We start from the raw sequence: 24,986 nt of genomic DNA on the forward strand, positions 1-24,986 counted from the left end.
GTGATGGATGCTCAAGGTTCGATGTGGGGTACTGTGCCCCAGCAGGGTCCCCAGACACAGGGTTCTGGGTGTCATGCACATGTCCCCCAGCTGCACGGGTATCACAGCCTCACACACCAACAGGGATGACAAGGAAATTAAACCATCACCCAAAAAACCTTGTTCAGCCCGATGGGAGCTACAGAGAGTAAGTGAGACCATGACATTGAGACAGCAAGTAGCACCAAAATCAAATCCATTAGGAGTGATTAATATGCAAAGATTCACAATTTCATGATTCCAAGAACAAGAAACTTGACAAATCTCAGTATGCTGAGGCAGGATGCATGTTCTTTCTGAGTCAGGCAAGTAATGAGAGTTCATCAAGTCACTTATCAAACTGAACCCAGCTTTGTACACAAAAACTTTTGATCTCTTTTTAGCATGGGAAGCCTCCAGCTGCCCTTCCAGGGCCAGGCCGCCGGGGGTGTCTGCACCAGCACATGGGGGCTCCTGGCACAGCTGGGATCCTCGCGGGTAGCTGGCTAAACCTGCTCTTCACTGGTAGAGCCATACTGGTGGACTAACCAGACGTATGGCCCAAAGGCTAAAGCATCATTGCAAATACCAAATCTGAGACAATTTCAGAAAGATGAGCACACTGAACAAGGTTGTAAGAGCTCTATTCTGTTCCCAGAAAAATTCAAAAGCGTTTTTGTCATTAATTGTATTTGGAGGACACAGCTCTGCAGAGAAGTAATCAAGTTCAAATTGTTTGCAAGCTTAACAGTTTTAAGGCTGAATGATGAACACATCCAAACCTACAGGGAAAAATTCTACTTGCTCTTTTAGTCCAAAAATGACAATTAGAGTTTAAGCGGCACAGTTGAGCAGATCCAAACACCAGTTTAAAATTCAGTCCAGAATCCAGAACATAGCAGCCAACTGAGAAGTATCTGGGGATGTCGAGATCAGTCCAAAGAATTCATAATACAAAAACAGCATTTACTTAATAATCATAATAAATGTACAAAAGCATGTTAACCCAAAGGCAAAAAAAGTAATTGTATTTACCAGGATACAAAATTCTGGCTAAATTGTACAGCAAACCAGTCAAATTTGTAAAGTCTGGAATTGTTTTTTCACTTCACCTTGAAAAATTACTAACAGAGCAGCAGAATTTCAATTTTTAATAAAATCAAGTAACAAACATGTAATGAGAAGACTTCTGTTAGAGTGGAAGATCTCAATCTATTTGAAAGTCACAGTTTGGTTTTTTCCCAACACCAAAATAAAGCACTGCAGATTCACAAACAAAATCTTTAAAACTGAAACATTTTTCATATGTTCTTAATTTAAACCATATCTCAATTTTGGATCTGTTACAGAAGCAGAGGCAGTCTTTTTAAGATGAGTTTAAACCCTTATGCACAAATATTTCTCCATTTCAGTAATCAGGCGGGTCTGTTTTAAGACAATAAGACGTGACAGGTAGCACATTTGCGGGAGATCAGTGAGTCCCTTGGTTGCTCTGCAACATGCAGGTCTAAAGGCAGAGTGACATCAACCAGCCGAGCACTGCGGTAATCCCCTGAGACTAGCTGTCATGTCTCATTGTCGTTATGAAAGAAAAATGGTAAACAAGGAAGCCAGTCTGCAATTATGAATTTATGGATGTTTGTTAATGAGTATCTCAGACCTAGTCAGACAGCTCCTTTTGGAGTATTTTTCAAATTTCATAGGCTGTTTCAGAACAGTCCTTCAAAACTGATTAAAAATGCCACCATCATTATATTATATGAGAAAAACCACATTAATACGTTAACACAAATACACTCTAAAAACCTATGAAATACACCCCCCCTGTAAATTTCAGCCATCAGCTCTTTCCAGTGGACAAATAATCCAGGGATGAAAAAAAAATAGGAGAGGGAGAAAGGGATTTAATTCACAAAGGCACAAAAAAGAATGACCAAAGAGGACTCTGAGGACCAAATTTAATATATTTCTGGTTTAAGCCACACAGACAAAAATGAGGTATCAGAAATCATACATTGTGATTTATGCTAAAGGAATCCTCAGAAAAATCCCCAGACAATTACACAAAAAGATAATGAGGATAAGATGATACAATTTAAATGCAGATCACCCAGACAGACACCCTCTCGGTCATTTAGTAAGTCCAGACAGATGGTTCTTGCAGCAGTTCTCTTACCCTGACTATCCTTAAAATCAGGGTAATCACTCAGATGAAAAATAACCTAAAGGCAAAACCCATGAAAAAAAATCTTTTTAAAAAAATCTTTTTCTTAATACTAATTTAAGGATTCTAAAAAAAAAAAAAAAAAAAAAAAAAAGAATGCAACTAGAGTAGTAAGATATTAAGAGAACCAGAGAAACACTGATGATTTATAATGAGTGTTGGTACCAGACAGGGGAGTAGGGTTGGGATGGCAGTGGATAAGCAGTTCATAAAAGTGTCTTGGGCTACAGGTCATATACAATATAACACAATATCTTTTTTATGGGAGAGATTTACTTGCATGTCTGTTTAATCCTTTGCTGCATGCCTTGGTGTACATAAGATCCTTAAGAGAGACAGTACAGTGCTGTTTTATATATGGTATTTAACAGTATCCAGGCACTAGTCTGTAGTTAGGAGTTTGATCATTCCGCCAAATAAAACTAATTTTTCCAAGATTTTTCTGAACAACAAAGGCAAACATCCACTGAAGTACCCGAAAAAGCCTTAAGAGCAGTCTCGCCATGAAACAAGAGGAGCAGGTCACAGAACAGTGCTTACTGTCATCAGTTAAGACCCAACTAAGTAAACAAGTTTTGTCTCGAACTGTGTTTCGTTTTCCCGTGTTGGGGAAACCCGTTACTACTTGCCCATTCACTACATTTGCCTCCTTGCAGATTAACCCAGGTGCCGCACATTGCACGACTCAAACCGGTTTCAGAGCAGTATGCTAGCTAGCTTGTAAACATGAAGCCATTCTGGTCTAAGAGCATGAGATGCCCACTTTCCTCCTCTCTGTCCACTATTTCACTTTAAAAAGTTCTAAGAGGGAGGGAGAACATGACATTGCAGCTGCAATACATTTCTAGTCACCAGGGAGCCCTGTCCCTCCAACAGCATCTCTGCAGACACTCTATCCAACACATGCCCTCACTGTACTCATGCATCCAGGAGCTGAGCAGAGTTCATCTGAAGGGCTGTTGCCCTGGCTCAAGCAATTGAAGCAACTCTGACAGAACCAAAGAAGTGTCAATTGAAAGTGAGAGATCGAACTTCATGTAGTGGTGTTGCAAGTCTCTGCTTTGCATTATTTCACACATTCAGGTCACCAAAGCAGCCAATGCTCTAGCTCAGCATGTCGCAAAACCTTGCCACCATCTGCTTAGGAAGCAATACTGCCCATCTAGTTCAAAGACATGGGACACAGTGTTGTTTCACATCTACTCACATTTAGACATTTCTGTGGCAACATGAAAATCATCTGATCCAAATGTAAGTATTTCTATGCAGTACTAATGTAACTGACCCAAAGAGGAGACTGAGTTTCAAAAAATTGCCTTAGTTATATAATCACTGCAAGAAAAAAAATATATTTGAATAATTTCAGATGTAATTACATGAATTATGATTAAAACAAATGAAGGAATTCAAATATACTAAAAATAGTAATAACAGTCTTTTTGGAACTGAGAAAAAAAAATTACTATGAGTAATCCAAAACTGGACCAGGGATCTTATATTTGTACCAGCGATTTTATTTTATCTAGATCCAAGCTATCACAGCAAGATTAACAAAATGTCTGAAGGACACAAGGTTTTAATGCTTGAATGTGGCATATCCCAACTCTTACACGGCACCTGATGTAGGTACAAGTGGCTTCCTTTTTCCAGTCTCAGATATAAATGGATCCAAGGGGAATCAGATAGCTTCTTACTTAACAGCTGTAGCAGTATACAAAGTTACTGTGACGTAGATATTTCTACTGTCATTCCTCACACATGCAGTTAAGTAGTTAATAGTGTAAGCTCCAGTAAATTTTGGCTCAAAGAAAACGTTAGTTTAAACTGTCTTCATCAGTAGAATATATCAGTGCATTTTACTTTGCTCAGAAAGTAAAGAGAAGCACTCACACTGCTGGGTATGTCATTGCAGTTCGGGGCCAGTAATCAATACTTTGTGGGGTAACTTCAAAAACAACTTGTGGCTGCTCCACACAAAACCTGACTTGGCTCCATTTTCATTTTGGTTGTTGCAATTATATCTTCAAGTTGAAGACAGTGAGAAAGATGGCCCATTTATGCTACAACAAATCCACTTTCTTCTCTTGGGAAAAGGAAACAAAGTTGTAAAGATATATCTGGTATTGTCAAAAATTTAACTTTTAAAGGAAAATTAACAGTGCCATTCCTAAAGGAAGTTATAATCAGCATCCACATCAGGAGTCCTATGAGTCCAGGATATTAGAAAAATGAAGTTAAGAGTCTGAGTGGCTAAAACAAAACCTTTTTTTTTCACAAGGCATAAATATTTCTTCATTTCTCTTATCTCCAATACAGAATTATATTTTCTTGAACTACTGGTATTTACTATCAACTTCCAGAGATATCTACCAAGACTCATTCATACTGTGTGGGGTTTTTTGGAGGTTTGGTTGGAGTTTTTTTCACAGAATACCAGGTTGGAAGGGACTTCAAGGATCATCTAATCCAACCTTTCTTGGTAAAAGCACAGTCCACACAAGAATCTTAAAAGTGTCCAATGTTGGGGAATCCACCACTTCACTGGGAAGATTATTCCAGTGGCTGATTGTTCTCATTGTGAAAAATCTTGTGCCCAGTCAGAATCTCCCCAAGAGTAACTTGTACCCATTACCCCCTGCCTTTCCCATGTGACTCCTCGTAAAAAAGGAGTCTCCGTCTTCTTTGTATTCACCCTTTAAATACTGGAACATGGTGGTAAGGTCTCCCCTAAGCCTTCTTTTCTCAAGGCTGAAGAAACCCAACTCTCCCAGACTTTCCTCACATGGCAGGCTTCCCAGTCCTTTGATCATTTTTGTGGCCCTCCTCTGGACCCTCTCCAGTCTGATCACACCTTTTTTGCATAGTGGGGACCAAAAGTGAACACAGTATTCCAGCTGTGACCTGACAAGCACTGACTAGTGTGTGATAATGACTTCTTTATCTCTGCTGGTGATGCCCTTGTTGATGCAACCCAGCATCCTGTTGGCTTTCTTTGCTGCTGCAGCACCCTGTTTGCTCATATCGAACTTGTTGTCCACGAGGACCCCAGGTCCCTTTCCTCAGAGCTGCTCCCCAGCCAGGTAGATCCCAGCCTGTGCTGCACTCCTGGATTATGTTTTCCCAGGTAAGCATTTGTGGGTTGTTTTTTTTTAAATAGTTATTATATGTCAGGCTCTACAATGGTAAATGTATACATAGTGAACACACTGAAGTTCTACCAGCTTGAGAAATACTACAGCTGAAGAGTTTCCAGCACTGGCATTTTTTTCCCCTGCAGAACAGGAAAAATTATTGTGAATGGTAGGAGCTGTGCGCTGTCTCATCTCTCTATTTAAATCAAAACCTTTATTCCTAATTTCAAGAATGATGAACAACTTGCCAAAGGCATATGACTAAGGACTCAAGACAAATCTTATAGGCAAAACCTGTCTCTATGGTTTTTGATCACTTTGACTTAATCAAGCCACAGAGAATGTTCTTGTCAGAGATGAGCATGATCTTTGCAGACACACAGCATCATAAGAAACAAAAGCAGAGTTACCAAATAGAAACTGTCTAGACAGTCAGCAGAAACTTGAGCATTAGCAGGAGGCATCAGCATGCCTCTGAGCCATGACAAGAGAGGATTTTGCTCTTCCCCTAGAGAGATTCCTCTTTTGAGCAGAGTTCCCACCTGTGAACAAAATGCATAATCAGTCCACAGCTTTCTAAATGCTCTTGTCAGGTCATACCTACTGTGTGAGCTCAGGCCTCATATGCAAGCAACCAAATTTCCGTTTTGAGGATGCAGGCACAGCATTTAACTACTCACACCACATACCTTGGCTGTTGCTGCAGCAGCATGCACAGAGTGAAAGAGTGAAGCAAAGGGCTGTAGTTTCACATTCCCACCTTTGCTCTTGTTTGGAATAAGGGGATGATAGCATAATGATTCCTGAATGTCCTACAGAAGGAAATCCAGCAGTGTCCTAAATTTCCTAATAACTCAAGCATCAGATTACTTCGATTATAATCATCATTTTTGTTTTGTTTTATAAATCCTGTAACTTAATGGCAGTGGAACCACATGGAAAACAAACTGAGAAGAATGTTGATCTTCAAAATCTTAAGCAAATAAGTATAATTTGATTCTGGTTTTATTTTTGAGGGTTTTTTAAAGTATTTTTTAAAAGGCCAACTGAGTTTCCATCAGTGTATTTCTTTTGCAAAAGTTGATTCTACAAATATTTATAAATTTAGAAAAGTAAAGCAATAGCACTGCAAATCAGGCTTGGGAATAATCATCATAGACTCTTTTCACCAACTGCATCACAGAAACATTTTAATATTGATCCTTCACCAACTCTAAACTATAGGAATTATTGAATGCATTAGCTATTTCCTGCTGGTACCTAAAGTTCAAACATTTTTGCACAGAATGAGTAACCTGACAGTCAGCTTAGTCCACAAAAATTGGTTTTGGGTAGATTGCTTTGGTTACAGGAATGTTACTCAATCTATTAGTGTTTATGTACATTAGCATAATAATTAAATATATTCAAGCCAGTTTTCTTTTAATCTGAAAACCTCAGCAGCTCATTACTACCGGCAGTTAAAATGATGCTAGACTCAGTGGCAGCATGCCTAACCTCAGAATCGTTGAGGTTCATTGCAGCAAGCAAGCCCCTAATCTCCAGTGTCCAGTGGGGACAATCAGAATTGTGCTGATTGAGAGGAAACTACAACAAGGATACAAAAGGGTCACCACACCTAAACAAACATTGTGGCTGAAGGCAATTTCAAACTTTCTATGTTTTGTAAACTACAGAGACTTTTTTTCCAAGGAAAAGCAGAATGAGATTAAAGTTCTTCCATTTATTTTCCCTTAAATCATCCAGTTTTCTAATATTTATTCTTTATGCTCTGCCAAGCAATATTATAATTTACAGAAGTTTTTGCTGATAGAAAAAAAAACTGGAAGCCCTCTCCAATGCCAAGCAACAGCAGTTCAGAGAGTTTAACTGGTGAGTAATGCACTGACGAAATACCGCAATCCAAATTTTTTTCAAAATATTTAGGACTTAGAGATTACTTGAGGAAATGGTAATGTTTCCTAACAAATCAAGTGTTTCAAGAACAGACCACCCAAATGTATTATCATAAAAAGATGTCAGTTACTTAATTACATGATAGAACAACATATTTCTACTTTACTTCTCCTTTTCACTTTTTTTTTTTTTTTTTTTTTTTTTTTTTAAAACAAAATATATCCTCTCTAGAGAGTAAAAGGTTTACAGCAAGAGGCGGGTTGAATTAACTTTGCTAGTAACCAACTGCCTCATGTTCCAATTATTCTGGAAATAGTTTAACTTGAACCATGATAATGTACATATAACACAAGGGAATGAAAACACTACCCCTTTTCCACATCAGAAATGGCTTTACTAAGACCACCTACAGTGACTTAAACTGTACTTACGCCCAACTAAATATAAAGATACTTGTATCCATGCAATGTATTTTATATCATTTCAACTTCCCCCCACAGACAGGTCAAGAACTACTGTATTTCTGCAGTATGAGCAGAAAGTGAGACATTTCTTGAGTTAACTTCAAAGATTTTACAACACACCACGTACATACCATATCTCTCAGATTCTCAACCAGTCTATTTTGAGAAAACATACAACCAAACATTTAACCAGTAAAATGTGAAATATAAATCATTTACATAAAAATTAATCTTCATGATGATGTGCTATCCTTTATTTATGCCAGTTTATTAACTCCCAGCAGTCAGTCATTCAGACCAGGTCTCCCACCCTTTAATGCAAATTAAACACAGTTCTTGTTAAGCTTTCATAAGGTCTTCACAAATACTGCCTTAATTTACACAAATATTACTAAACAACTGCCCCATATTTTAATTGTCCTTTAAAATCAGTAAAAATATTTTTCTAAAATGTATGCATAATAATATGCCTGAATGTTCAGAGAGGTATCTACCAGCAACATGCCTTAAACACAAGGATAGCTTAGTGAATATTAAACAGACATGGACTGTATTTTTCTATTTGACAGTGAAGTGCTGAAACAACTACTTTGTACTTCACTACTTATAAGCCATATTGTGTGTTCATCACCATTTTACAGAACAGTAAAGTCTAGTAAAGGGACTCAGTATCTGATGAGAAAGCAGTATGTATTGGCAATCCATTAGAAAAGGGTAACAAAAGGACAAGTATTTAAACCATTGAATTTCACAGCAGGTAACTTTAGTGGGTGTCATAAAATGTGCTGTATCTGTAAAAACATGAACATATAGAAGGAGAACATGGAATAAAACTGGATCAGAGGTGCTCTGGCAAGAAATCAGGGCAAGAATAGGGATTTTATAAAAGAATTCAGAACTAATCCTTTTCCTTTTCTGTGCGATTACCCCACATTTCCTTCTGGGGCTGTGACAAGATCTTTGGTTTTTTCTTTCTTATTTTATAGTGTTGCAGTGTACCATTTATTTTCACATATTCAATGGATGACTATGCACTTTTCTTGGGTGGCTGTCGCAGTGGTGTACTTTTTATGTGAATCTAAATTTGAGGGGATCCTACACCTCATCTGAAACTAATCTGCTGTGCAAAGAAACTTCTATTTATCTCCTCCCTGAACTAAAACTTTTTAAACCAGATGTGTCAAAGTTATTCTGCAAAAAGTGGCTGAATTCCATGTTTAATTATGTCCCATGGCGCAGGCCATAAACCTTGTGCTATCACTGACAAACTGGTTTTGATCCCTCTTGAAGAGAAGCTGCTTTGGCCCAATGACTAAACACAGAAAACGGATCTATACAAATGAAAAAAAGAATGGTTTAGCCTTGCTTTGTAAACACAAGAAAAACAGTACTAGATGTTAACATAGTAGTGACTGGCAAACAGGCAGTATAATGGGACAGAAAGTAGCTCAAGTTTTCACTTCTCAAGAAGTATTCTGAAACAGAATGACTGGAAGACGCACCCACCCTCCCTGGGTGACAGCGCATTGTGGTTGCACTGTAAAACAGACCATGGAGCCACCCTAGAACAAACATCTCTCTCCAAAAAGAGAGGAGGGTGCATCAAAGGATGAAGAATTTCAGTGATTCTGTTTATACCAAAGACATCTCCATCATCCATCTCCAACAGCAGTGTTGGTACAGTTATCGGGAATGAAAATCTGCAGCTTGGGAATGAGGAAAAAGTGGCCAAGGACAGGGTTGGGGGAAAAAATTAAAATAAAAAAAATTAATAAAAAATAAGTCAAACTGGCCCATTCAATCCAGTATGTAACTGAAACTTTCTCCATCAACCTTTTAAACCCATGCATCACGGAAATTGTTTGAGAATTTTTCATACCTCACTGTAGCACATAGCTCCCAGTTGATCAGCACTGCTTCATAGCTTATTTGCTGTTGACAGTCTTCCTTAAAATGTGCTTATTATTAAATCATTGGCTGGTTCACAAGGAAAAGAAAATTCTGCAGTGAATACAACAATCTATGATCTGTACTATAGTATCACATGAACATACAAACAAAAGACGATCAATAAGGCTGAATAAAATGGACTAAGTTTACATAGCTAGGACAGAAAGTTTAGTAACTCAAATGCTGCCTATTCTGGTCATGAGGTCTACTTGCAACACATCTTCAGGTGAGAGTTCCACTTGAGTAGTATTAAAGACTTCAAACCAACATCCATAAAAGCAGAGCTGGCATGTAGCACTAGATTTAAGAGCATCCATTCACGAGATGTTAGTTTAAAGGAGAAAAGGTGGCTGTCCAAATGCAATGATTAGATGAGCTTGTAGGCTGAAGTCTCTTTGAAGGAATGTTTGTATTATAAAATACACAGAGACCACAGCCACTGTATTAGTCCTTTTTCTACAAGTTGCTTGGGAGAACATCATTTTTGCTAACACTGGTGCTTTGCAAGACCCTTGTATCTTAAAATATTTCTTTTTGAACACTTTCTACACCAAATCCTGTGACTTGGTCTGGTACAATTTAAACACCTCCTATGTTTTGAAAATCTTCTATAGGCTTTTCAGAGGCTATGCTAGCTAACTCCTTATTAGACACATAAATAAAAGACTTGCTTTTTACCAACAGGGATGTCATGCTGTCCCATTTTCTCTCTAGTTTCAGTGTTTTCTACACAAGCTATGCCCTGAGACATTTGCTAATGGCAAAAAGCTGTATGTTACAACACTGAAACAGAAAAGAATGAAGAAAGAAGCACAAAGTATTGCGAAGGGTTACTCTAACTACTGCCTGATGTACACCTGTGGAACAAAATCTTACAACCCAGCTCAGGAGGGCCTTCAACCTGAACTCTACTTAATAGCTTCAGCTAGTCTTCCCACAGGCAGCATACCTCTTGGCCTGCAGTTTGTCACAGCTAAACTGTACCAATCAGGTATCTGCTATATACTATAGTGAGGCATGTAAAATTTTCAGGTTTTCATGGGTTGAAAGGGTTGAGGGAGAAAGTTCCAGTTACGTGATGGGTTTTTACCAAGGCTGAGACCTGTGGCCTAGCAAAGCACCTGCCTTGAGCAGAAAATTTTCCCTGTAATTCACAGGTAGAAATCTCAGATCCCACACAGATTCTGCTCACAGGCATGAAGGAATCCCAGCAAAGGGAAGCCTCTGGGACCTCTGGAGCTCACTTAGCTAACTTCAGGCAGGCCAGCTGTAGCTTTATCTCTGTGAGTTGTGAAAACCTCCAAAGAGAGACTCCACAACCTCTCTGTCCCTGTGCTTTTCTGGGGGAAATTTCCTTCCTGATGTCCAGACTGATCCTCCCAATCCACAACTTTGGGCTATCACTACTTACGTCATGTCACCTGGCTGTACCAAGAAGAGTTTGCTTTCATCATCTCTCTAACGGCTTCTTAAATAAGCAACTATTCTAATTGCATTTCAGCCTTTTCTTTGCCAGACCAGAGAAGTTGAGCTCCCTTGTAGCCTCTCTTGGTAAGAAGGTGGCCCTTGGCCACCCTGGCAGCTTGCCACTGGACCCTTCCCACCCTATCCACATCCCTGATGACCTGGGTACACCCCGCCTGAAACACAGTATCCACAGAGGAAGATGATGGGCACAGCAACTTGTGTGTGGCTCTGAAGAGCTGCTGCTAACACCCAGAAGAAAATTTGGACAACCTGCTCATGGTGCTAATCACTCGTGTGCAATCTGTGCAATGAAAATGTAACCAGAAAGAAAGAGATCCAGATGGTAGTGGCTAGAACTGAAATGTAATTAGTTCAGTCAATACAGTAGTGTATTTTTAGATCTTCCACTAGTCAAAACAAGAGATGTTGCTCAAGCAAATTTAACATTGCTTAAAAAAAAAAAAAAAAAAAAAAAGAAGGAAGAAGAAAAGATTGCAAAAACTGTATGCATGTTAATTCTATAGAGACTTTTTTCCGACAACTTAGGCAAGAGCTGGAAAGCATATTTTAATTCATACAATGACTAAAAGTAAGAACACTGCCAGAAAATATGATTTGGAACAATTCTTGGAATACAGAGGTTCATCTGTTTTGCAAAAGAAAGAATCAGAAGCACATAAGTGTAAGCAGTTATTTTAAACTTGCCTATTAAGCAAGGACACCAATAGCTAACAGATGCAGTTATTTGCAAATTATTTTAGCAAAACATACATACTACACATGACAAGACTTTTTTTTCTCCCCCTTAAACCCTGATTGAAACCTGTGTCCTGGTAGAGACACGACAAGACATGACAGTAATAGAAACCTGCCTATAAAACTCAGTATTTGTCTGAGGAGAATCATACTACATATTTAATTAGTGTATCTTTCATATGATTTCAGAGCAAAGTTGGAAGGTAAAAAAATTAATCTAGATTGTCAGAACTATTTAAATCACTCAGTAGAAAACTTGCTTTTGATGTCTTTAGTCTGGAATAAGAAAAACTCCAAAGGATCTCTTTCCTAAAACTAAACCTCATTATTTCCAAATACATGTCAGAATATTGAGGAGACCCAAACCTTTGTAAAGCAGTTTAGGCACCATGGCTTTGATTGTCATTGACACATAACACCTATTACTATTGTTTGGATCTGTTTTGATAAGTGCTACCAAACATATTAAGAGTGAAAACACAAGCAGAAAACATAATCTGGGAGGAAAGAGGAAGGAGACACCAGCCAAGTAACAAATGGTTACTTCATGTCTCCAGCTGTGTAACTGGCAAATTTCAGGAAGCATCAGAGAGCAGGGTACGAATTTCCAGAAGGGCTGCTAAACTGAACATCCCTAAGAGCAGGCCATCACAAGGAAAAGGTACTGTAAGGCTCATACAGCAGAACAAGCAACCTGGTGAAAAGCTAAGTAAGTGCTTTCTAATTCTAAAACAGTTCTTCAGTTTAAAATAAAGACATAGAATTTTCTAGTTAACAAAAATAAGAGCAAGGGTTTTGGGGGGGGCTGGGTGGGGTGGGGCGGTGTGTTTGGTTTGCTTTGGTTTTTACTTTGGTGTATTTAGGGTGCCACAGGACCAACATCAGGAGAAAAAAACCCAAACCAAACTAAACCACAAAACCAAACATAAAACCAGCCCATGGCCCTAGAAAATTAGACAAGGCAGTGAGGAACTGGGTTTTCCATTTCAAAAAGTGCATAGGGTAAACTACAAATGCTTGGTTACCTTTTGTGTTATGTTTCATTTCAGTGGTTAGAAAACTTCAGTGAGTGAAGAGTCCCACTGGCTCAATGCAGAATAGTGGTGGTAGCCAACATAACAGTGATAAACCACTTTAAAATGTCCAGTGCACCACAAGAGAGTTGTGTTTCAATGACAAAAAAAAATACATGGCAAACCGACTATTAAAATCATTAATTCAAAACACATTTGACAGTTTTCATGGGGCTGGTCTTAATATCATGGATTTTTATTTATTTATTTAAACATTTTTGAGAAGTTACAAGCCCTTCTGCACCCAGCCTGAACTACGATTGCTTTCTTAATTACTGCAAACATGGTTCAACTTTCATTTTTTCATCTTCTGCTTTCACTTTTTGCCTAAACAACTTTACGAAACCTTTTCTGCCACCTTCTACCCATATTGAGCAACCTAGGATTGTAAACCAGGGTAGAGTTTTCAGGCTGAACACAGAGTATTCCCTACTCCCCTAATCCTGCAGAACCTCCTCCGCCTCACATCTGCACGGCTGGAGTGTTGCCAGTGGCAGGTCTGCTCTTCACGGCACCATTCCTTCGATGCCTATAGGGATTTCACTGCAGAAGATAATTCTGGCCATATCTTACTAAAAGTTGGTGCCATTTGATGATAGTTTGATAGCCTGGGCAAATTTTATCGAGGGTCTTGCTTAATTTCTGGAGTAACTGCCATTCTCAGTAATAAAGAAACAAAACCCCTGATTCACACTACCATGATTACCAGCAATTCTGGCAGCTTTGCAGGTCAGACCCAAGGCTGAAGCAGCACAGGAGTAAAACCACTGTTTACCCCTCCTGGCTTTTGAAGTCATGGCTGTAACACCCTGGGAAGTCAGCTTCTGGGCATAAACATAGCACAGTTTTTAGGACTAACCACCATGCACTCTCCACAGACTCTAAACTAAGTTTAAAATAATATTTACATCAAGAGAAACTATAGCTGTAAAGAGAGCTAATTTTATGCTGGTATGGTTGGAATATTGCACCTGAACTTGCTCAGAAAGTAGGTGCTCTCCTTTAATACAAAATTAGCTTTGGGTGTAACTATTATTTGTTTTTCAGCAGAACCTACAAACTATTTCTATTTGCTAGTAGCTAAATGTAACAAAAAGATGTTCTCCACACCCATGAAGTTTAATTTTAGGAGCCAGAGGGTCCTGAAACACCAGGTGAGCCAACAGCTGGCTCACATCTTCCTCCAACCACAAATGGAAAGGTGGAAAGTCCTAAAGAAGGAACAGCCCTAATCCTGTTACTCCTCTGCATCTTGTTTCCCTTTCTTCCACTCCATGCCAACCAACCACCTCCAACCAAGTTACATTCATTGTCGTCCTCTTTAGGGATTAGTGATCCCTTCCTTGTTGCTGTGAGAAGTTAGCCTTCATCGTCAGGAAACTTCCTTCACTGTAGCTAGTCTCAGATCTGTCCAAGATTACCAATATTTGGCTTGTTTGTTTTTGTTTACTGGCAGAACTATACAAGAAAAGAGTCGTAATTTTAAAACTTTAAATTCACTTGCTAAATACTGTTCATGGTTACTAATTTCTTCTGCAAGATTATCATATTCCAGGCTTTTGCTGCTGCTCCATTTCTACCAGATGACGCAAATCACTAGGAAATATTCTGATTCATATTTTTAATCATATGAATAAAGAGAACCAAACTTCATTTTTTAAAATCTATTCCCATACTTCCATCTTTTTCACTTTTTGTAAATTAATTTTTTGTCAATTTGAACAATTTCCTCTATTTCAAATAAGGAATTAATGGTTCTGTAGGTATTAAAACAAAAATTTTGAACTGCTAATAACTGAATAGCTGAGTGTGCGCGCGTGTGTGTACATATATATGTATCTCTACAAGTCTGTGTGTGTATATAGATATATACACAAAAAGGCAACACTCTGAGGCTAAATTATCTTTTCAAGAAGATTCTCCATTATTTTTATCATGATAGAATTTACAAATGCCACTACAGACTGGGGCCCCACTGTATGATATGCTGTACAGACATCTATTACAACTCAGCTCCAGCTCAAGAGTTCACAAATCTATATTTCTCCTACAATGCACATAAATACAGTGGGGCTGTTCAGTTCTCCAAAACTAGCTTGGATAACAGCCTCAACAGCACAGACCATCAAGCAATGACTATACTCTGTGTTTGATTATCCATGTATTTTTTAAAAAGCTAGGTAGCACTTTGCCTTAAAAACATTTTGAGGAGCACTGTATTAAAAGATGAACATCAAATGGGCTTTGACACTGTATAAAAGCAAGCTCAGCTAAAAATCAAGAAAGTCTCTAACTGCTGAGCAATCAAAAAGCACTGCTTTTGCAATGGCAAACTTTATTCCATATGGGAAGAGGTGGGGTAAATGTTTCAATCCAGCTTTAAACCAATGAAATAAAATTGGCCTCTCATATTATCAAGAACAATGCCAAATAAAATAACTTGGTGGGTCTTCTCCATTTCAGTCATCCTACAATGTTTCTCAGTGCTGCACATTCACACACAGAGCACTCGTTCATTATTTTGTTTTACTGAATTGCCTGATACACAGTTGTTGACTTGTACCCATTGTAATAGATGCTGCACATACAAAACAGAAGCTCAGCCCCAGAGCTTATAATGCACATGTAACAACATAAACAACAAATGGATGCAGACAGTATCTAAAAAGGAGATAAAGCTGGTCAGAATATTCTCATCACACTGTCAGATGATAATGTATATAAATATATATATAAAAAATACATATACGGCAAGTTTCTCTTGAGTATAGAGGCATACACAGAAGTGCTTGTTTGACTATTAGGTGAGCAATGGAATTTATCACCACAGATAGATGAATGCTACACTTCACATAAACCTGCAAAAGTTCCCATTTAAGAATTTCTTTTCATGAGAAGTGGAGTCATGAATAAAGAGTGCTCTCTCTCTTAACGTGCAATTTGATTCTACTAGGAATCCCCAAGCAATCATTCCTCTTTCTTCCAAAGTGTGAAAAAAAAGAAAAAAGCTTCAACGGCATTTATCAATAAAATTGGTGCCATGTATTTCTAAATATTGCAGTGGCAGTGACAGGAATATAAAAAAAATTTAGGAGCATATTAATAAAAAGATTCACCACAGTGCTATCATGGTGATTGTTTTTATCTGATTTCAGACTTGAATCATCAGTGAGCTACTGAGTAGGTAATCCGTTAAGCACAAATCCTTAAGGTAAATGGGGAACAGTATCTAATGTAAATGCAACACAACTGTTCTCAAAACTATCAGTTGAGCTGTTGTTCACATTCTTGCCATTTCTCAAGCAGAAGCAGCACCTTCTGATAAGTTACTAAGTGCTACAGTCCAAAATTAAGTTCATGGCATCAAGGATACTAGAACATAAAATGTTTACCAAAGAATGTAAATTTTAAAATTATTAAATATATTAGGGGATCAAGGCCACTGGGATCAGGGAGGAAAGGTCTGTCACCTTGCTTTTTCATCTGTATACTTCCCCCTCCCTTCTCTTTTTCACTCATCTCACTCCTCTTCCACCATCTCTCCAGAAATCAACAGATCAAAGGATGCTCCACCGATTGTAAATCAAACCAGAGGCTGCCAGGCTGGAGAACACAGCCAGGGCGCAACTGCAGGGAAAGAGAACACAACTGCACTTGCATCAGCAACAGAGGTTAATAATTTTTAAAGGCTATGTCACACGTTCACTGGTTTCACAATTACAAAAATGGAGTCTGTTATAATAACCAGTAACAACAAGGTTAAAATTTAACAAAGCACTCACCTTTTTTTTTTTTTTTTTTAATTTAGAAGCCTGTTTCAATGTTCTAGGAAATTACTATTTTTTGACATGCATTGGTTCTTTTTAAATGCTTAAGTTTATTCAGCATGATTCAGTCTAATTTCTATTAATGTGTCTGCAAGTGTAACAATATCCTTATCCTTTCCAAGCTGTTTCAATGTCGGATTTTTTTCAGTGTTTTCTTTAAAAGTTTAGCTGGCTGTTTTATAATTTGTCACCTTTTGTCTTCTTTAAGCAGTATGTCATTAAGTCTTTAATTTGGCGTTTCCTGTTGTCTGCAGAGGGTATATGCTGTTTTAAATCCAAAGGATTGCAGACATAGATGGTGGGTAAAATCTGTGAACCATAAGTAAATTCTTATAAGGAACATACAAAAAAGATTGTTCTTCAGTCAGACTTAAGCCATTACTTTCTTCAAAAGAAGAAAAGACACAAGTTAAGAAAAAGGCACCGCCAAAGACCTTCTGCCCAAATGTGCATCTCCATGAAGTTTCCTGCTGAGTGCATATGAATGCACTGCGATCTGGGAAAAGGATCCAAATAGGATTTCAAACATCCAAAAATTTTAACTCAAACATTTAGGTATTTCACCATGCTGCTATTCATTCATTCACTGATTTTTTTTGTCTTAGTTTAAAGAGATGCTAAACAAAAGGAGAAGAGCTCTACATGTATTTACATTCCAAAACTAAGCTCCCTTTACCACCCCCCTAGTCTGTCATCCCTTCATAGCTAAACAAACCATAAAGTCTAGCCCTATGTTCTTGAAGCAAAGTCACAAACACAGTAAGAAAAAAGTTCAGGCTTTCAAGAAGACAAAGATGAAAAGCGGTTTTAATCTATTATAGCTGCCCATGTTGTTTTGACTATGAACGGCAGTGCATTCAGGTAATATGTGCAGACTAAACTGGTGGAGGAGTGGGATCAATTTCTTTACTATTTTGGCTCTACTAAGCTTTGCTCTTTGACAATCGCCCACTCATTAATAGCCTTTCCTGTCCAACCGCTAAGACTGGCTCTTACACAGTGATACATTTCACAGAACTATTTTGCAAACAAAACCAGAGGATAAATATTTTATCATGTAAAAAGCAGTCAAGAACAACTATTGGATCTCTGCAGCAGAGGGGCTTCCACGGGGGGCAGCCTGACAGACCCTGCCACCCGCATCTCATTTGGCTTGCTGCAGGGCTCTCTCAGGAGCTGCTGGGTGCTTTGGCCAGGGCAGGTCCCATGCTGCAAACATTAAAACCTTCCTCATTTCTGACACACCAATATTTTTCACGCAGTACACACAACATATGGTCTATGATCTGTACCTTTCCCAAGGAGCTGAGAATCTAAACATTAAAAAGGCACATCATCCCCTTGGGAAACTCCACAACACTTCCTGTTTGTGCTGAACACTTACCGGCACATCAGTTCTCTGCTGCAGAAGAGGTAGAAATACCCCACCTGAAGCAGGGAAAAGCATAAGAGGACGGGAACACACTACTAGATTAACAAGGAAGTTCCTTCACACAGAGAATGCATTTAACTCACTTTTTAAAAAGCATTCATAATGAATTATGCTATCATGTTAGTGAATCGTATTTTAAACCTTAGTATAGTAGATACAGTAGAAAGCTTTTAAACGTGAGAGTTTTACTATAAAGCAATTTAATGTTATTTTGAAGATGCAAAATGATACATTTTGTATCTACCTAACAAAGGCCTCTTTGGTGAGAGTGGCAAATATTTCTGAAGTATTTACAAAATTACATTTTTGAATATTAGAAGGACCTGTTGAGTCTGTAGTGACAAGGATGATAAATTGAATTGCATCTTGTTCACAGTTTCAGTTCTTCTGGTGAGACAATGCTGAGCACCACCTTCTTTTTGAACATTAAACATGCAACAACAGTTTTCTTAGGCTGGTGCTAAAATATATTAGACTATTGTTTCTGACCATGTTCATGATAGGTGTTTTGTTTTGTTATTCAGATTCAGCCTTAAAGGCTGAAGGATTCCAGAACCTGACCTTCCACCCAGCTTATTTGAAAAAGTTTTGGCCTCCTCTATGCCAAAACCGCAAGTTTTATGATCTCAAAAGTTCTACAGGATTGATTTCCCTGTGTTCTGCTATCAAGTATGAGGTAGAAATTTATAATCAATGTTTGTATAGCATATTTAAGTGGTCATGCCCAGCACTAAGTTACATTCATACCATTTTTGAGAGCCTTCATTTGTCTCTTTATTACTTCATAAATACAGTTAAAAGGTTTTTGGAAGCTGTATGTTCTCAGAAACTCAGAAAGAAAATTAATCTAGAAATGGTTAAAACTGTAGCAGAGGTTTGTCTGTGTGGGGAAGACATTGTGAAAATGTGGAAGTACTACAAACTATTCATCCAAACTCCCCCACAGACACTATTGCTAAAAGCTTTGCTGTGGTTAAATCTGCTTTCGAAGTGGACTACAGAAGGAACTTTTAACATCCTCCCAGAGAGCTACTGTAGAAGAGCTACTCCATGATAGATATTTTGGGTTATTCCTCCATCCAGACAAGCCTTACGTGATACCCTTCTTGGCATACTTCCTAATGTTACACCATTCACCACAATGCTTCAGTCTTTTGGAAACAACTTTGTGGGTAGATCCAGGTATTCTGTATTCCAAGTCCTCTAAACATTTCTACTCATCTATAGGTCCGGTCTATATAAACTTTTCATCAAACATTTGTACAGAAAATATGAAGTCTGAACATTCCTCTGTCCAAATCTGAAAGTTTCATTATTATCTTTCCTTCATACACAGAAATTTTCCATGCAAATTAAAAGAAAGTTCCCCAGCTTTTTATCTATTTTTTGAAACAACAAACATTAAGAAACTTGCTGTTCCAACCTAGGAAACGATGTGTTTAGAATTCCAGAAACACATAAACTTTAGGTCTTGACTTCAAATTGTTCTTTTTCCTCACCTTCTTAAGAGGAAATGACTGATTCCGATATAATAGTTACGTCACTAATCCAAAACTTAACATTGTACATAAAGTCTGTTCTATGATGATAGAAAACGTGCAACTGTGCAGATAAAACCATCAGAAGAGAGGCATCCAATAATTTTAAGATAGAAAACAGCAAACTCCAGACTCCCAGGGGAAAACAAAACACAAAGTAATTTTACACTTTATCAAATGAAACACTAGAGAATAGGTGACCAGAATGTCTCCCCTTTTTCAAAAGCAGAAGAAATTCTGCCAGGCAGCCAACTCCAGCCAAAGGAACAGAACATAACACTAAATAACACTCATTTATCATGTAATAGCCTGTCTTATCCTCAACCGCCAGCGTTATCAACATTACATAAAAACGAGTTCATTTCACTTAATTACAAATTTGAAACTCTTAACATGGCATTGCAATGGTTACTTGTATTTCAGATATATCGCTGCCACATATTGCCACATACCTTTAAAAATGCAACACACTGGCACATCTTTGTTATTTTGGCACATGCTAATCTAAGTTTGAGCACACAAATTTCCAGGTCTGCTGGAAATCAATTATTTCATCTCAGAGGATGGTAAGGCCAAAAAACGTAAAACCATTTATTTGAAAAGTGTTCCCGACATGACAACAAATGGGGCATTGCAGAAAGCAAAAGTGTTGTGGACATCATCACAAGGTTCTTCATGACCTGGTTAGAGAAGATGCTCAAAGGCATGATGTGGGGAGTCCTGAAAAAAAATACATGGAGTCATACTCAATGACAAAGTGATTGGTTTTCTGGTCTGCTCTAGTCTGCATGATTTCTATCTGCTGTCTATTCATTCTCTTCAACTTTATCCACTCATCTACATTTTGTGAGAAATAGACACATTTCATGTCTACCTGTTTTACAGTCCAGCTTCAGTCTTTTGCTTCCCTCGTTCCACCCTGAACTCTTAAAGGCTTCTAAATTTTTCTTATGGCTGTTTTCTATATGATACAACCTGGCTGATAAAGTGCTGAAGACTACCGTATCAGTCTTAACTCTCAGACCTGATCATTGAGGCTTTCTCTTCTGAAGGAGATATGTCAAGCATCCAGCCTGTTGGCCACATCCATTCCAGTAAACTGTTTCATCTGGCCTGTAGGATTTTCATGAAACTGTAGATGTAAGAAAACATAAAGCAAAATGCAAGAATGCAAACCCAAACCAGCAAACTGGCATATGCTCTGTGAATGAACACACCCATATCAGAGTCAGAAGTGGCAGTGCCAGGCTTACTCTTCGTCTAACCTAAAAAAACCTTTCCAAGAGCTTATTGCTGCTTCTGGGTCCAAGATGGCTTGAACATTACTCTGTTGTTGTCCATATCAATTGATTACGCATTGAGCCAGCTGCCAGAATCTGTCTCACCATTTGAAACAAATTTAAAGCTGTTTCTCTAAAAGCAAGTCCACAGCCACTAGCAGTGAAGTTCCTCCATATGTTAACCTGACAACACCACATTAATTATCATCCTCTTCTCTTGAAATTCCAGTAAGGTTTTAAAAGCAAGCACTCAGGAGGAAAATGTGAGGTAAGGCTGCTTATGCAGTCTGCATTTGGCCCTCTTAATTGCCATTAAGATACCAAAATAATCACACATATCAAATCCTATTTTCTCCAAAGATGCCTCCTTGATTCCATGCAAGTGGGCAGCCTCTGGAGAATGAGTTCTCCATTTCTGCATGAAGGTTAGACCAAACGAAGAAAGCATAACCGTGCAATCTATCTCACACTCTGTGGCTAACAAGCAGAGATCTACTTTTCTATTATCCAGTTAGACAGCCAGAAGCTCTCAATTTTAGTCAATTTTCCTACAGTGAAATCCACAATTACCAGAAGGTAGTTGATCTCAGGGAGAGCAATGCACAGTACAAAACAGGGTGAGAAACACCCGTTTGGGGACTTTATTCCTGGTTTAAGGACCAGGCTTCACAAGGTGTTTAGGCATTTTCAGAAGAAGGATGATGCCAGAAAGGATTCACTGCAGAGTAGCCTTGGGTAGGTTAGAAATCCTCCCTCGGTACAAGCGATTATGAAAGCATAGATTATTAACATCAGTCAGCAGACATGACACCTGATCTCATGCTTTCCTGACTACCTGCCCCAGGACACCTTTGTCTGGGCCAAAGGGTATTCAGAGGGAGGAAAACAGCTGCAGCCGTAGCCACCACTATTTTATCTGCGTCCTGTCTGGAGTTTAAATTGTGTGTGTCATACTGACGCAAGACACTAAGATGGTTCAAGTGTTGTGCTAATAATGCTTAGTGATTTTGGCAGAAACCCAGGAACACACTGTACAAAGCAAAAGCTAGACAGACTATGACAATTTTCAGTGGCTTATAACTTGCTCAAGTCTCCAAAACTTTTCAAGGAGCTAGCAAAAGACTCCCTCTTAGTTTTTACCTTTCTTTTGCAGGAAGGAAAGTAAATAGAAGTAGCTGGAAGTAAATAAGAGCTTTTCAAACCAGGAAGCATTAATATTGAAAGAGCTACCAAAAGTACAGCAAATTTGCACTTCCCCTGAAAAATTCAGACATCATCTCTATGGTAAAACAACAGCAAAACTCCCTTTTAATGGTCAGTTATCAGCCTGCAAAACCCTTATGAGTCTTCATCTTGTAAAACCCCAGTTCTACAGCTCTGATAAGACTTTGTAAAAATACCAGAAGTTGTTTAAATGTGAAGGATTTCTAATATGCCCTTGTTTTACTGGTAATAAATCTATCTATCAAGATAACAACTTAGAACAACTAATTGAACAGAGCTCCACATAACTCTTGAAACATCATGTACAGTACTAGACATAAACAGGGCTCACTTGAGTCTTCAGGAGAATATCACTAGCTCACTTTATACAATAGAGCTCTTAATTACATAAACCTTTGTTACTTGCCACATATACTTTTACAAGGCATTTTAATTTAGAAGGGGAAAAAAAAGAAATCCATTTAGTTACAGAAGAAATCCACTTAATGACAGGAAATTCATTATTGCATGACAGTCTGGAACTGCTAGCCAAGCCAGCAGAAAACTAAGATTTTCAAAACCAGTTTTCTCTATATAAGCCTTGAATTGACCTAGTTAGAACGTTAAACAGACCTGGAATCCTTCTGTAAACTTTTAAAGGTCCTGCCTGTAGGAATAAATTTGCACAGCTATCATCCCAGAGTTGTGTCTAGTCCAAGCTATAACAAATTGACAAACACAGGGAGTAAGTGTTCCCAGAACTGAAACTTGTTTAGAGGTTTCAAATCCATGTACTTTTAATGCCCAGTGAGTAAATTTCAGCAGTTTCAGAATTCAATTCTCATGAGAAAACTGTGACAAAGACAGAAGTTGTTCTATACTGTGCAGAAATGGTTTGTGAGAAAGGAAGCATCAGGCTACTTCAAGCTTTGGATTTATCTCCAACAGAATCCAAAAGACTGATCTACTTGGTCTTCATCGGCCCTCCAAATTTAAAACATAAATTTCCGGGACAGAGATTTGTATATGGCACAAATAAAAATGCAGCACTTCTTAATAACATATACTTCAAAATCTGTGTCAAACATTTAGTTTCAGATAAGACAAAAACTTCCTCTCATGTTTCTAATTTGGCAGGACATTAAACATGGGCAATACTCCTAACACCTGTCAAACATAACTCATTTCTTAAAGTGGGCTCTGTTATGCACAGCAGCAGGTAAATTAGTTTTTCCTTTTTTTCCCCAAGACCATGACTCTTTATCCCTAAATTAAAAAAAAGCAAAACAAAACATAAAACAGAAGCCTTAATCATTTTCACATCTTTTCCCTATTAATTTTTCTATACAGAAAGAGGTGATGGAAGAAGCAGGGACCTATCCTCTGGTAAAAGAAATAGTAAACAAATAATCTGTGGGGAAGAGCCTATGGTATCAAAGTTCCTCTCTGGGAGATAAATGAACCATAACATGATCACTGAATAAAGTCTATGAATTTTCAGTCACCTAAGCATACTAAGCTTTAACTGGTTTTCTTATCATTTATTTCCCAGTACCCTGTATTGTACACTTCAACTCTTTGTATTCATTTACAATTTGACAAGTTTAAAAGAAAATACTTATAAAACATATCGTGCCTTGAAAATGTGACTCAAGCACAATAGATCTGTCTTCACTTTCTGAATTATTCACAGACAATATCCTGTTCATTTCAGTACAATTTTATTCTTACAAAAAGCAAACAATACAACTGATTCGGGAGGAGGGGGGGGGGGGTAGGCGGAGAAGCTGCATCCCATCTTGTCTTAACCAGTCCTAAGCAATTCTACATGGGGAGATTCTTTTGGATATTACTTAGACTTCCTTAATGAAATTCAGGTGCAATCCCTAAGGCTCTGTAGCAAGGAGTATCTTTAGCTCAACTACAGAATATGGTATTTGCCAAAAGGGGATTAATTATGTTTAGATGTGTCTACTATGAATACCAACAAGTCTAGAGCCACTATTTAAATTACATTTCAAAATTCACTCAACTTAAAATTTAGTACAGATCAAAATATAAACAGCTTATAAAATACACTGGGAAATGCTCTATAAGATTAGAAAGACTTTGTTTTCACTAGTTTTAATTTTATTAATGGCAATTACAATATGAACTCCTGCTCTTGCCCTCTTCCAACATTAATGTAACTGAAGTTTTCTAAAATGACCTATAGCAAATGCCAAGCATAAACCTCTATGATGAACTCACAGACACTGAAACAGATTCTAAACTTAAGTAGCAAAATGCTTTTATGGACCATAGAAGATACTTACGGGGAGCAAAATGTTTGATTCTATTCCCAGATTGCCACAATGCAGTCTGTGGAGTGATCTACAGAGGTTTTCCACCAGCATGTTACTTTTCTCTCTCCTTCATGCTCTTCCTGAAGAGAAAGCTTTATCCACTGATACTATTTTGGTAAGGTTTTTTATTTCTTCAATAATTTTAATGAAGTCTAGATTAGGTGCAAAGCAGAGATAACAGTCAAGCCCTACATCTCTTTAGAGTAAACTTATTTCTCAGCAGCTTCAGATTTTTTCATTATCTTTTTTTAATACTTTCAGCCTGTCAATCCACTCTCTCCCAACCGGGACCATAGCGTACTCAGTACTCGGAGCATTCCAGTAGTCCACAGGGTGCTATTTGTTGCCAGACAGAGCATGTGTATAAGAAAAGTAAAGATAT

The 24,986-nt window shown here is 38.0% G+C and overlaps 1 protein-coding gene across 3 annotated transcripts in view; it reads right to left on the minus strand.

Moving 5' to 3' along the window:
• The window catches only part of ARL15 (ARF like GTPase 15), a 226,262-nt gene that overhangs the window by 61,653 nt on the left and 139,623 nt on the right, over positions 1-24,986 (minus strand). The window contains exon 8 of one of the 3 annotated variants that reach the window (XM_074932224.1): positions 20,797-20,908. The exons of the other annotated variants lie outside the window; for them this stretch is intronic. Within the exon in view, the coding sequence (XP_074788325.1) occupies positions 20,837-20,908 (72 nt within the window). The 3' untranslated portion in view covers positions 20,797-20,836. Of the gene's footprint in view, positions 1-20,796; positions 20,909-24,986 lie in introns of those variants that run through there. 3 annotated transcript variants of the gene reach the window in all.

Source organism: Athene noctua, chromosome Z (assembly GCF_965140245.1).
Source record: "Athene noctua chromosome Z, bAthNoc1.hap1.1, whole genome shotgun sequence".
Lineage (NCBI taxonomy): Eukaryota > Metazoa > Chordata > Aves > Strigiformes > Strigidae > Athene > Athene noctua.